This window comes from Dasypus novemcinctus, chromosome 6 (genome assembly GCF_030445035.2).
Source record: "Dasypus novemcinctus isolate mDasNov1 chromosome 6, mDasNov1.1.hap2, whole genome shotgun sequence".
Classification (NCBI taxonomy): Eukaryota; Metazoa; Chordata; class Mammalia; order Cingulata; family Dasypodidae; genus Dasypus; species Dasypus novemcinctus.
Genome location: NC_080678.1, coordinates 82835185 through 82848024, shown reverse-complemented (window position 1 = coordinate 82848024; position 12840 = coordinate 82835185). Strand labels below are relative to the sequence as shown.

At 47.1% G+C, this 12840-nt stretch overlaps 1 protein-coding gene and 1 long non-coding RNA gene across 15 annotated transcripts in view; one reads left to right on the top strand and one right to left on the bottom strand.

The window, feature by feature from the left end:
• Nucleotides 1–63: 63 nt before the first annotated feature.
• The window catches only part of SEC24C (SEC24 homolog C, COPII coat complex component), a 29612-nt gene continuing 16835 nt past the window's right edge, over nucleotides 64–12840 (bottom strand). For 7 of the 14 annotated variants that reach the window (XM_004473796.4, XM_012531105.4, XM_012531106.4 and 4 more), the window contains 21 exons: nucleotides 11497–11672; nucleotides 10913–11281; nucleotides 10426–10562; nucleotides 9213–9281; nucleotides 7795–7906; nucleotides 7437–7564; nucleotides 6150–6288; nucleotides 5822–5937; nucleotides 5522–5646; nucleotides 5213–5404; nucleotides 4923–5016; nucleotides 4593–4709; nucleotides 4089–4259; nucleotides 3381–3477; nucleotides 3133–3278; nucleotides 2759–2897; nucleotides 2492–2610; nucleotides 2217–2396; nucleotides 1754–1945; nucleotides 1453–1542; nucleotides 64–1315 (listed from right to left, as the gene is read on the bottom strand). In XM_004473796.4, the coding sequence (XP_004473853.1) occupies nucleotides 1175–1315; nucleotides 1453–1542; nucleotides 1754–1945; nucleotides 2217–2396; nucleotides 2492–2610; nucleotides 2759–2897; nucleotides 3133–3278; nucleotides 3381–3477; nucleotides 4089–4259; nucleotides 4593–4709; nucleotides 4923–5016; nucleotides 5213–5404; nucleotides 5522–5646; nucleotides 5822–5937; nucleotides 6150–6288; nucleotides 7437–7564; nucleotides 7795–7906; nucleotides 9213–9281; nucleotides 10426–10562; nucleotides 10913–11281; nucleotides 11497–11672 (3049 nt within the window). In that variant the 3' untranslated portion in view covers nucleotides 64–1174. The remainder of the gene's footprint in view (nucleotides 1316–1452; nucleotides 1543–1753; nucleotides 1946–2216; nucleotides 2397–2491; nucleotides 2611–2758; nucleotides 2898–3132; nucleotides 3279–3380; nucleotides 3478–4088; nucleotides 4260–4592; nucleotides 4710–4922; nucleotides 5017–5212; nucleotides 5405–5521; nucleotides 5647–5821; nucleotides 5938–6149; nucleotides 6289–7436; nucleotides 7565–7794; nucleotides 7907–9212; nucleotides 9282–10425; nucleotides 10563–10912; nucleotides 11282–11496; nucleotides 11673–12840) is intronic. The other 7 variants (XM_004473797.5, XM_058299070.2, XM_058299071.2 and 4 more) reach the window with 1 other exon arrangement.
• Nucleotides 3376–5048, top strand: LOC131278752 (uncharacterized). Its single transcript, XR_009186175.2, has 2 exons — nucleotides 3376–3498; nucleotides 3891–5048. It is a non-coding gene; the product is annotated as an uncharacterized lncRNA (long non-coding RNA).

Genomic DNA, 12840 nt, shown 5'->3' with positions numbered 1-12840 from the left:
GCACAGCCAGGTAGGACTGGCTGAAAGGAAAGTGACAGGACGCCAGAATAATGAAGCTATTGGTTACATCTTAATTTATTTTATTTCTTTACAAATTAAAGATGCATTGAAAAATAAACCAATGAAGAGAAATGAGAGGTCCAGAGCAGGGGCATCCCAAGCTGGGAACCGGCAAGCCCCCGCCACCTCCAAGCCTAGCCCTTGTCCTGTCCCAGCCAGTTGGGGTTGGAAGATAACTGTCAGCCACTCTGTCAACACCAAAGCCTGGTGGTGTCCAGGCAGGGGCGAACAGTTCCAGCAGCCTCTGCCTCTCTCCCCAACAACCCCCAGCTTGGAGAGGCAGTGTTCCAATGGGAGCTCAGAGTAGGATGTGGGCTGGCTCTGTGAGGTATTACAAGTTTGATGACCAGGCCCCCTACAGAATCATCCAGTGTTGGGGCCTCTCCAGCTAGAAAGGAGGCGGATATCTCTCTGAGGTCTTACTATATGTTTTGCAACTCGGTTCCCAGGCTCATTCATCTCTGACAGTGTGCATCTACCCACAGAATGATCACCAGTCATGGCAGGAGAGTAAGCGAGCAGTGGAAGCAGAGAGAGAAAGCTCATCAACCACCCTCAGTAACTCTGACCTGGCCTAGGAAGGACCCAAGAAGGACCAACCACTTCTCTCCACCATATATGGCATATATCCCAGCTCTTGTGTACCTGTATGTTTTATCCCTAATATAGGAAGTTGCTGATGACACTGAGCTGAATTAGCCCCCACCTGTAGTAACCTTGGGATCCTCACTCCTTCCTGCCTGGCCCTCTCTTCTTGGAGGCTGGTCCAGAGGGACACATAATATTGCCAAGGTCTTAGAGCCTTTAAACCCCCAACACCGAATCATATACAGTGAACTGAGAAACTACATTCATTACGACAGGATTAGCAGGAAAAGGAGGGTGGAGTGGGGGGAGGGGGGTTGAGGAACACCTTCCAGCAGCAGGACATGACAGAGTGATAGGATACTTGAGCCCAGAAGGGTGTCTCTTTATACCTCCCCCTCCCCCCAAAGAGACTGAGGTGGCTTCAGCTTACATGACTTATAAGAAATGGAACTTTCCTGATTTCTCTGCTGTCCTGGGGTACTTTCTGGAAGCTGGCCTGGGACCCTATGCCATTTACCCATTTGCTCTAGCTCAGTAGTTGCCGAATCTCCTTGTGCATATGACAGAGAAAGTCCACATAGGATGCTCCCCCACTCAGACTCTTGTCTTCCACCAGGAAGTGCTTGAATAGCATCTCCAGCTTGTCTTCCTGTTTCACGACGATAAGCTATGGCCATAACACAGGGTCATGAGGCAGGGCCAAAGGGAACTAAACATGCCCTGAAAGCCCACTCCCCACCCCACCTCCCCTTCCAGCTAAGGACTTGTCAAGGCAAGAAATCTAGGGTTCAGGAATAGTGTTACCTTCATGTACCGCGATCTCTGTGCCCTTAAGCTATCAATGAGACTTCGCACCTTCTTGGATAGCGGATTATCCAGAACTGGTAGAACACTCTGGAACACAAAGGTACTCTTGAGTCAAGATGGGACAGCGCAGATTTGTGCATCATCTGAAACATGGAACTCTGTGGAAAATGACACCCTCCCTTCCCCACAAGTGCTCTCTGACATTTAAGGGGACTAGCCCACTGGCTTTATTGATTTTTGTATGATTCTTATCAAGCACCCGTCCACACCCATATTCTCCTCGACTCCCTGCCCTCACCAAGCCACTGGTGATCTGACTGAAGGAGGAGACGCTGAAGAGGCTCTGAACAACACCCTGCTGGACACTGGCTCCCACCCAGAGGAAAAGGTTGAGCCCATTCTCCAACAAGTATATATCCCCGTTGCTTAGACGCTCTTCAGATGCTCGAACTGCTGGTGGTTCAGTGGTATTCTCTATAGGAGACTTTGTCTAGACAAAAAAAGAAAGAGGCAACAAGTTACCAAGAACCAAGAGATACATCTGCCTCCCACTCCCCCAAAAAAAGAAAAAAAAATTCAGGAAGCTAAATCCCCAGAGACCACCTTTTCTGGAGACTCAGTAACTCTCTCAATGTGACAATTACATCAGATTATGTATGTAAAGACAAATTCATTAGTGTAAGGCAGAAAACTTTAGCCCTTTCTCTCCTAAGATGCCCCTTCCACAGCACAATGTCTCATATTCCAGTGCTCAATCGCACCAGTGGCAGGAGTCGAGGGTAGAAGAAGACATTGGTCTCTGCCACATCCATTGAAGTCACCAGCTGTCGGACATAGGCACGGTCATCAGTTGTGACCTCAGCTCCAGGCTGCAGGACATCGCTCTTCAACACACAGTTCAGGTAAACTGGGAGCAGCTTCATGCACTCAGGAAGGATCAACTGAGGGGTTTATCAAAATAAAGTCAATTGGGGAGAAGTCCCTCCCCAATGCAAAATTTGTCCCAACAATCCCTCCTCCCACAGGCTTGTCCCACCTGTCCTGCAGAGGAGGGGCTGGCACAGTTCTTTCGGTAACAGGCCAGGATCTGGGCACACTGGGTTATAAGAGTATCCCGGACGGTCTTCACAGGACTGTTCAGGACCCCCCGATATGCTGGATGAGGCAAGGAGACAGCACGGTCACTGATCAGCCACTCCATTACACGTGCCTTCCCACCACCGGACATACCCAGAAATGCTGCAATGTTGACTGCCCTGCACCTTTCAGCCCCAGTCCCAGCCTGCCCTGCCTCTGCCCTCACCAAATTTGGCCATGTAGTTGATGAGCGTGTCAGTCTCACAGTTTCGATACAGATCAGCCAGTTGGGTGCAGCAGTTCAGGGCCAGGTTGTGGATGCGGAGCCGACGCTGCCCTGCACAGCTAGTATAGAGCAGAGCACACTACAGGAATGGAGAGAGGGGGAGCTCACACCCCTCCCTCACAAAAGCCCTCTGAAAACTGTCCCTTTGCTATATATTATTGGAGTAAACTAGAGGAAAGACTGAGCCATCCCTTCCCCAGGCTCTTCTTCCAGTCCTCTCTACCCACCTCTCACCCTCTTCCCTGCAGCCTATTTATAACCAGTGAAATTATACCCAACACTTCCTTCTCCAGCCCCTGTCTCCCGCCTGCCACCTGCAGGAGGGCTCCATTCTCTTCATTGAGCCGATCATCATGCTTGAATTCCACAGTCACTGTCTTGTCCCCATCCAGTCCAGCCAGCTCCACATCTGTTGTGTTGCTCATGTAGAAAGCCCCAAAGAAATCTACAGCACGGATACCTGAGGCCATGTGGACAGAGTCAAGGCTAAAGGCATAGTAGGTGCCACATGCCTCCCTCTCAGATTTAGCCCCCCATCTGCTCTTCTCCAACCAGGACTGACCGGTGCTTGTCCGGACACGCATCACAGCATCAAATCCAACAATCTTCTGCATATCCCGACGCAAGTCACTCAGGAATCGTTCCTGGTCATTCTCCACCTAGAGTCCCCCAGGACCAGAGTGAGTCACATCACTTAACTATGTAACTCATCTTACAGTCTACCTGCCCTCCTCCACTCTACAAACCCTATCTAAGAGCAATGACAACAATAGTGAAAATGATAAAAATGATATTGAAATGGTAATGATAGCTTTTAAGCATTTATTATGTGCTTTACATATATTTACTAAGTGCTTTACAAATATCTTATTTGACTCTGATGACAAGTTCTGATTAGTAAGTATTACAGTCCCATTTTAGAGATGAAGAAACAAAGGACAGAGTACTTAAGTAATTCATCTTAGATCATATAGCTAGTAGGTGGTGAGGCCAGACTACCAACCCAGGACAGATTTCAAGCCCCATGCTCTTAACCACTAATTCTTGTGGCTCTTTTTTTTTTTTTTTTCAGGATTGAACCAGTGACCTCATATATGAGAAGCAGATACTCAACCACTGAGCTACATCAGTTCCCACTGGCTCTCTTCTTTAAACTATGTAGTTTTCTCCTCTATTCCTGCAAGTGAATCAGTAGCTAAGAAGCCACTCCACATGTAAGCAGACATTCCCAATTCTGCTGCCACCTGCTAGCCAGAGTTGCTTGCCATACCTGAAAACAAGCATATTTGTAGACAGAGCCACCTGTGAGCTGGGGCACAACAGAAAGCGTGGCCACATCCACATACTGGTTAGGGAAGAGGAAGAGGTCTACGCAGCAGCCTTGGGCCACACACTCTTTGGCCAGGGTCTGATAGGCACCTGTCTGAGGCTGGAACAGAGTCTGAGGAAGAACAGAAGGAAGGTTCAAATATCTCAGTTCCACCCTATTTGAGACTATGTTGGTAATAAGGGATATTCAAATACATGTAAGACTTTAGCCCTGCCTCCAAGAGTAGGTCTCTAAAGTAGAGTCGACTAAGGGCTTAGGGATAAGATGGGACTGAGAAATAGAGAAGCAGTGGAGAAGGCTGGGAGTCACAGATGTGACATGTGAAATGGCAGGGTATCTGGTCCCAGTAACCCTCAAGAAAGTTTAGGAGTATAGAGAACATTTTGAAAAGTCACCACCTCTCTCTATAATAGAAAATTCTCCCACCACCCTCCAATCCCACACCTTCTCCTTGTCTGTGTTGATCAGCTTTCTGTCATCTCTATTCTTCAATTTTCCTGGTGCCTCTGCAATGGGCAGGGATGTGTGGAACAGAAACAGCTTCCCTGCACACTCAGCAGCCTAGGAAAGAAGAGAGGACTATTTGTTTGCTCGTTCCTTTATTCATCCATTATTCATTCATTCCGTCCCTCTTCATTTATTCAGTACCAACTATGTCAGACTGGCTAACTCACTTGACAGTCATCAGTCAGTGAAGAAACAGGAGTTGTATCCCAGTAGGTAAGATAGTCAGGAAAGTGAGGGAGGGGAGGCTACCAGGGATTCCAGCCTTACCTTCAGAGCCTCCATCCCAGCCTGGATAACTGGGGCAAATACTGTCTCTGTCTCCCTTGTGTCTGCAAACATTTCTGGAATCTGATCCAATAAACTGTAGAGGTAAATGATGGAAGACAATCAAAACTACTGTTTGGATTTCTCATTTCTCAATCCCCTGAAGAGTCACTTGGCCCCTAGACTGTGAAAACTCCTGAGCTACAGCCCCTGTCCATCCACTGAGCATTCTACTAGCTTGCTAGCCTTCTGTGGTTATACCACCCAATGCCCACTCACAATCTGGCTCTTACCTGGTGATGACTGTCCGGGACTCATTGACATTGACCAGGAAGCCATCTAGCAATGGCACAAACATGTCGCCCACATCAGATACAACCATCATCTGTGGCTGGGCCAATGAGCTCTTCACATTGTAGAAGTGGAGCACCTTATTGTAGGTGACAAAGCCAACGCGGATTGATGATTCTTCTGCCCCGCCCTCCCTGCAGAATGTGACATTGTTACCCAGACTTGCCACCTTCACTGCCACCTACAACTTCTTGACATTAGGATCTATCACCATTATTACCCATAGGAAACACCTCAGCTCCAAAACTCACCTAGGTAAAAAGTCTAATAGTGACTTGAGCTCCTCACAGAGGAGCCTAACAAGACCACTCCTGATGGCATTGTAGGAGACATCAATCATGAAGATGAAAGCAGGGGGGATGGGAAACTTGTTGTTCTGCAGAAGAAGGAAATGTTGGGGGGAAAGGGATATTGGCGAGCAGGCCAGTTAATTAGCGAGAAGTCAGCATCAAAGGGGACAAGGAAAGGGTGAGGGGAGGGAAATAACAGCAATTCTTAGCTGTCTCATCATCCTCCACCCACTGCTCCTCCCCCATGCTACCCTCCCTCACCTTGCAGTAATCTACAGTGGCCAGGAATTCATAAGAGCCCAGGGATAGCTCAGGACGGTCATAAGCATCCACACGTTTGCCGGTATGATCCAGATGTTGAAAATACTGGGGGGGAACTGTGGGGAGCATTGCAGTGTGTTACTCAAAGGTCCACTCAATTTTGGTTAAGGCTGGCCTTGGCTGAGCTCATTCCATTGCCCCACTTCCCCGTGTGCACCCTACTTGCCCAGGTCCCGAAAAATGGATGCACACTATCTAACTAGAAAGAGAACAATCAAGATACAATCAAGACCTCCCCCCTTACCAACCCCATCCTCCTTGAACATACCATCATTGATACAGCTGCAAAAGCAGCACTGGAAGCGCCTGCCACCCTCAATGAACTGCATGAAGGGGCACATGTATGCTTTGCAGCGATTGCAGCGCAAAGGGCCAGATTCCCCATGGTCCACAACATACAGTGAAGCCTAAGGAGCAAACGGAAAGGGCTGAGACATGTAGGGGAAGCTACGGTGGGTTCAGACATGTGGCAATAGATGAGGAGGAACAACCTGGAGGGAGAAGGGGTGTGGCTCAGACATTTTGCCAGGGAAGGGGGTACAGTAGAGGGGGAATAAGGACAAGTGATAAGGGTACTGGTCACAAGAAAATATGCCTGAGAATCTAAATTCTATAGTTCCCTTTCCCTACTCCCCATCCCACAAACTGCATTTCTCCTTAAGGAGAAAAGGGACAATAAAAATGACCATACCAAGTCAGGAGCTGCCACGGGTATATGAGGAGAAAGCTAAGGATTACCTAGGATTCTTGTTTCTGGCCCTATCTTTGATCTCCTTCACTCTTCTCCTAGGGATCTTGACTCTTGCTCCCTTCCCCAACCAAGAGTCTACGACAGTTGTCCTCCCCCATCCCTGAGTTTCTGTGACAGTCCACTACAGTGCAGTAATTTACAGTGTAGATGCCCCAGGTAGATGTTACCCTACAAATAAGAGCCACCCCACTGGGACCCGGGAAGAGAGACAGAGCAAGGCAGGAGCAGGATGCAATGTGAGCCTTGAGTTTCCAGTTACAGAGAACCTCATTCTAAATTAAGTTAGGCCTGAACATGACTGTGTCCTACGAAGGTCTGACAGAGCAGCTGCCTAGCTTTCTTTGCATGCTGATTTCAGGTAATGAAGTGACAGATCAGTGCCCAAACTACGTGAGGGAAGGGCTACTGGATCCTAATCTACCATTTTCTTACATGCTGTCCTAACATCCCTAACCTACGAAAAAAACAGAATGATATGTTTCTAATCGTCTGGACATAATCATGCTAGAAGAGACTCCTGCATGCCAGCTGTCTCCTCCTCTACAAATTGGCCCTACCTTTTTTCGTGGTCATCCTGCCCTCCCCCGTAAGGACCCTGCTCTCAACCAGCAATTCGTTGGGCTTTTTCTCTCCTCCCTACTGTTCCCTCCAGGCATGGACCCTGTGATTAAAAGCTACTGAAGATACTCTCCCCTCCCACCCCAAAGACTTCTTCCATTGTGACAGCCAAAATCACATCTAGGAAGAAGCCTTATTCCAGACCCTCCCACCCTTCATTATATTCCAGTCCCTCCCCTGACTCACCTCCTCTGGGGGCAACCTTGCCAGAGGCTTGATGACAGCTGCCAGAGGCACTTGAGCCTGCTTAGCCATGTCAGATGTGCAGGGGATATTATAAGATGTGCATCGGATATATCGGGGACTTGCATTCCCTGGAGGAGAAGGTAGAAGACCCAAGTAAGATTACGAAACCCCTATAAACACTGGCCCTTCATTGCTGATCCACCCCATCATTCTCACAAATGCCAGGGCTGATAATGGCTTTGCCCCCTAGACATCAATGAGGGACTGGTCTCTCATTAAAAAATGACTAAAGTTCCGTCCATGAGCTGATATTCTTGAAGAAAAAGTCCCTATAGGGAAGATCTAATGCTGTTCTCACCTTGGTCTTTCACCAGGAAGTTGGTAGTGACTAAGGGTGGCACCTGGCCCCGTACTCCAGTCACAAATGGCTCTGAACCCCGGTTGTTCCTATCATCCTCAATGACCTGAATCTGCAGGGAAGAAATGAAATGAGTAACATGACAGAAGAAAAGGAAGTGCCAGGTCTCAGAGAATCAGGAGAAAGAAAGGCTAGAGCTGCAGCACAGAAACTAATAATTTGCCAAGGAACACTTCATGCACCAGGCCTGCTGTCCTTCTAGAGATCATATAAAATGCCACAATGCTAATCCTTCACTCTAGAGCCAGCAGCAAAATGCTGCGCAGGCAACACTGAGAACAGGTTGCTTTATGAATTGCCCATTACCTCCAGTCGACAGTGACCATCCTCTAATTCCCTCCACACCAGGAAAGCTCCAGCTCTAATCACAAATTTTCACACATGATAATATGCCACACCCCTCCCCCATCAAGCCTTTCCCCACCTCTCCCCAAGGCACATTCTAAGAGCAGGAAAAGAGACAACAGTAACCATGTAAAAATGAATCTACCTGGAATGATGCTACACGCAATGAAAGTACAAGGGACAGGGTGAGGAGCAGATAACTAGAAATGATCAGGTAAGGTGAGAAAGCAGATGCTGCCTCACATTCAGGTAAGCATCCGTGTGTATATATGGGGGGAGAGGATAAGTACCCAATCCTTGTAGAACAATCCTCAGTCCCCCACATATTGACAGACCCAGTGAAGGAAAAAAAGAATTTGCAAAGCTGGTAATCAGACCATTGTGCAGACTAGTGACCTTCTGTCAGTTAATTCAAGATGGTTTTGGTAAAACCAGAGAAAGTCAAGGGAGAGAGACTCCATATCCCATAGCAGAAAGGACTGAAGCTTAGAAATATACCAAAGACTCTCCAGATGAAAAACTGGCCCATACTTTCCCAAATTAGCAGTCCTTTCCCCTGTAAAAAAATGCCCAGTTTGGGATACCACGAACCTGTACCTTAGTAGCCAGCTACCCAAATGTCTCTCTACCACAGGTTGTGGACAAATCAAACCCAAAGTGAAAAGATCTACTGCTCACCTCTTTCCTGTTCCCTCACAGGTCACATGCAGGCTTCTGGAAGAGCCAGAGGGACCAAGGCTGAAACTTAATATGCTACGTAGCCCCCACCCTTAGAGCCTAACCTTCTGCCACCCATACTTAAGGAAGTACCAACACTTTGCTACCTTCTCTTTACACAGTGACTTGAGGCATGCAAATCCTTTTAGCCTGAAAAAGCGAGGGTCTACAAGGGCTAAGTGAAGAGAATGGAGAGGTATGGACATGGTGGATGGGTGAAAATGAGGTCACAGGCATGCAAGGATGGCACTAACACAAGGATGACAAACACACACATGCCCACCCCCTGCACTTACTGGACTAGGAATGGCATCAGGGTCTATTCTGTGCCTGGTTTTCTGCTGAGGAGGCAGCTCATTGAGTTGCTTTTAGTGTTTTAATAATAAAGGCAGCAGGGGAATACAGGGAGGGAGACAAAAGAACAAGAAGCAGATGTTACTTCTCTCAACCCTTATGAGTTAGACATGAGCAGCTGGAGCTCAGCTCATACTGCTGAAATCAGGCTCCCTCTAGAACTGAAATTCTAAGCTTTTCTGGCCCAACACAGAGGTTTTAATGGCTCAGACTATTATGTAGAAAGATAAGGAAAGGGAGCAAACAGGAGGCAAATAGGGATTATAGAGAGAGGGGCTGAATGAGAGAAACCTAAAGGAGGAAGAAGGGATGTTCCCACCAACGGGCCTTTACATAAAAGAAGCCTCCTCTCACATGCAACCAAGTTCTCCTTCTCACTGAAAGCAGGAGACTACTTAAACCTCCTGGATTCTCTTTAGCCAAAAGGTTCTCTCACCATGGTAGTTCCCCAAAGGAAGAGGGAAGAGAACAGGATGGAATATGACAATGGCTAAGCATGGTGAGGCAACTGACGTAGCAAATGTTACAGACAGAACTATAAAGTAGCCCCCACTTGGAAGTACAGTCCCAGCCTCTATTCCAACTATGAAAAGGAGAGTCTAAGGATTCTAATCACTCCAAGGATGAGATTCACCCTTTCTGGGAGAAGCAGCTTCCCCCCTTGAATTTTACATACAACTCTAGATCACTTCTCCATCCACACAGCAGGAGCCCAGCAAACGAAAGTACTGGGGGCTTCCTTCCAAGTAGGGGCAGAGAGAAACCAGTGAGGCTTTCCTTCTCTGAACACCTAACACCAGAGACTTCCCACCTGTTTACCCATTAGGAAGAATGCTATCCTACTAGGTATAAGGGGGGCAAGACCTGGATCCAGCCACTATTCCATAGAAGGGCAGAGGTTACCATAATAGGCTTACTAGGGACACAGAATGCAGCAATCAATCCAGAGCTCTACTGCCAGTGGCAATTACTCTTGTCTTCTCTTTCTTCCCTACCCAGCTATGGAGTAAAAAGTAAAACAGCCCCCAAAAGATTTTTGGAGCCTCGAGTTCAGAGAGTCAAAAATTACATCTGGGCTCTACATCTTTAAGAGAAATGGCAAGAGAAAATACGGGCACAAACCCCTTCCCCAGAATCACATAAATATCTACTTACAGGGCTCGGGATAGCATCAGGATCCAGGCGCTTAGGAGGCAGTGGTTGAGGAGGCCCTGGTTGGCTGCCAAAAGCAGGTGCTCCAGGGTAGGGACTTCCATAATTAGGCTGAGGGCCCCGGGCTGGTCCAAAAGAACCTGAGAGGCAAAGGCACAAGGTTGATGAACTCAAACCAGTCCCCCTTCCCCCACTTACAGCCTCAGGGTAAAAACTAGATTCCTATAAACATGGAATTATGAGGTACAATGATTGTATCTCAACATTGAGTGGTGAAGTTATTTCAGAGAAAAACTAAACTATTGGAACTACTAGAAAGAATGTTGTATAAACCCCACACATCCTAGTAATAATACCCTGAAGCTGCCCATCCAGTTCACTACTTAGCAAGCAATCCTAAAAAGCACACCAATTTAAAACAAAAATCAAAAAACACCTGAATAGATGATGCCTTTGGCATCTAGCCAGACTGACCTTGGGAAAGACTCACCATTTTGTTGCAGCTGATAGCCTGGCTGGGAGGAGTGCATAGGTGGTGGTGGTCCTGGGGGCCCAGTCATCTGGGTGCCAGGGGGCAGAGCTTGAGGAGGAGGTGAGGACACATGATTGGGCTGGCTCATGGGAGGCCCCCCAAAACCTTGTCCGGACAAGAGTGGACCAGTCATCGAAGGCATCCGAGGACCCACTGGAGCTGTGGGTGTGAAGCTGGAGGCCTGTGGTGGGGCAGATCGCTGGGGAGGCTGGACCCCAGGATGACTCTGGGTCAGGCTAAGGGGAGGGGCCTGGCCCTGAGCATAGGAGCCATACAGGTCAGAGTTAGGGAAACTTCCTGAGGCTGAGACCAGAGATGTTGGTGAGCCTGAGAAGTAGAAGAGAGAGAATCAAAAACCTTGTCTTTTTGCCTCCTTGTTCAATAACTTCTGAACTTCTGCTTCCACACAAGAGGGGCAGCTATAACTGTCCCATCTTCTGGGGCTCAGAAGCATGGAAAATAAAAGGGATTCAGATATCCCCCTGAGCCTGACATCTCTGAAAAGAAGGGAACAGTAATATCCCATGGTCATGACTACTCACCATAGCCCAGCCCTGTGGGGGGAGGGGCTGGGGCCACAGCACCACTGATCTGCATTCCTGCCAACTGAGCTGTCACCTGTGCACTTGTAGGGGGAGGGCCATAGGGCTGAAGCATAGATGGCTGGCTGACCACAGGGGCCAATGGGGCTGACCCAAATGGCTGAGACCCAGGGAGCCTGTGAAGAGAAGGAAATCAGAGGTAACTACTGCAGCCCAGCTGAGACATAGCAAATGTTACAGACAGAACTATAAAGTAGCCCCCACTTGGAAGTACAGTCCAAGTTGGCAAGAGCTCCACATCATACAAGGAGCCATCCTGTTTTGCAGCATCTTACTGCTATCCTGGGCTGTTATGGCTTCCTATTTTTATATATCTGTGGATAAATTAAGTTCTTGATTATCTACACTGTCATTATTCATGGAAAGTCTTGTTTTCTAATAGGTTCACTCTACAAACAGCAAGTACCATCGTGTCAAATACTCTTTACTCTGCTAGATGAATTATAGCCTCCTCTGCCTCAATCCTTTATTGACAAAATCATCTCAATTTTGTAATCTGAAGCCCTGAAGGAGATGAAAGGGAAGGTGCACATAAGTATGCATGGAACAGGTACTTAATAAATGTGGGATGAAACAAATGCAGTTTGTTCAACTTTTAAATCAAAGTATTTATTACTTTTTCCTGAGAAAGCTATTAGAAAAATCTGTAAGACCAGAGGAGCAGGTAAGCGGAGTTTGACATTTTGCACTAAACTGAAAGACTATGCTATCTAACTCTAGGAGAAAAGGACAAGAAAAATAGGGCATAAACCAGGTGGCCTCTAGCTGGGTCTCTCTGGCAAAGCCTAATTATTTGAATAGCTATGTTGGACACTCCCATGGTATCAGGAGCACATTTAAATATAAATACAAAATCATTCCAGTATCACTGCATAACAATTACACACAACTGCAATGGTGTCTTCTTTTGTTTTGTTTTGGTTTGTTTTTTGCAGTGGAGTCTTAAGGTGATATTACAGAAATATACAATATAGGATATTATACATAACAAGATCCTTCTGGGTTTTCAGGAATGAGCCGATTCTTCACTATAGTAGTCTACGTTACATCGTTACATCGTAACTTCTGATTTATCATTCCTGACTTAATTTTTCTCTACGAAAATAACAGGCACTTTCTTGTATCTGCCTCAACAGCAACTGGTCCAGAAGTTTAATACTTTTTCACTTATTCAACTAGCATTTTCTTAGCCATATGCTAGTGAACCTAATCTCCCCAAGCTCTTTGTTGGGCTCTGCATTTTTTTGTCTCCATAGCTATCAAACATACTGGCAGGTATTCAAT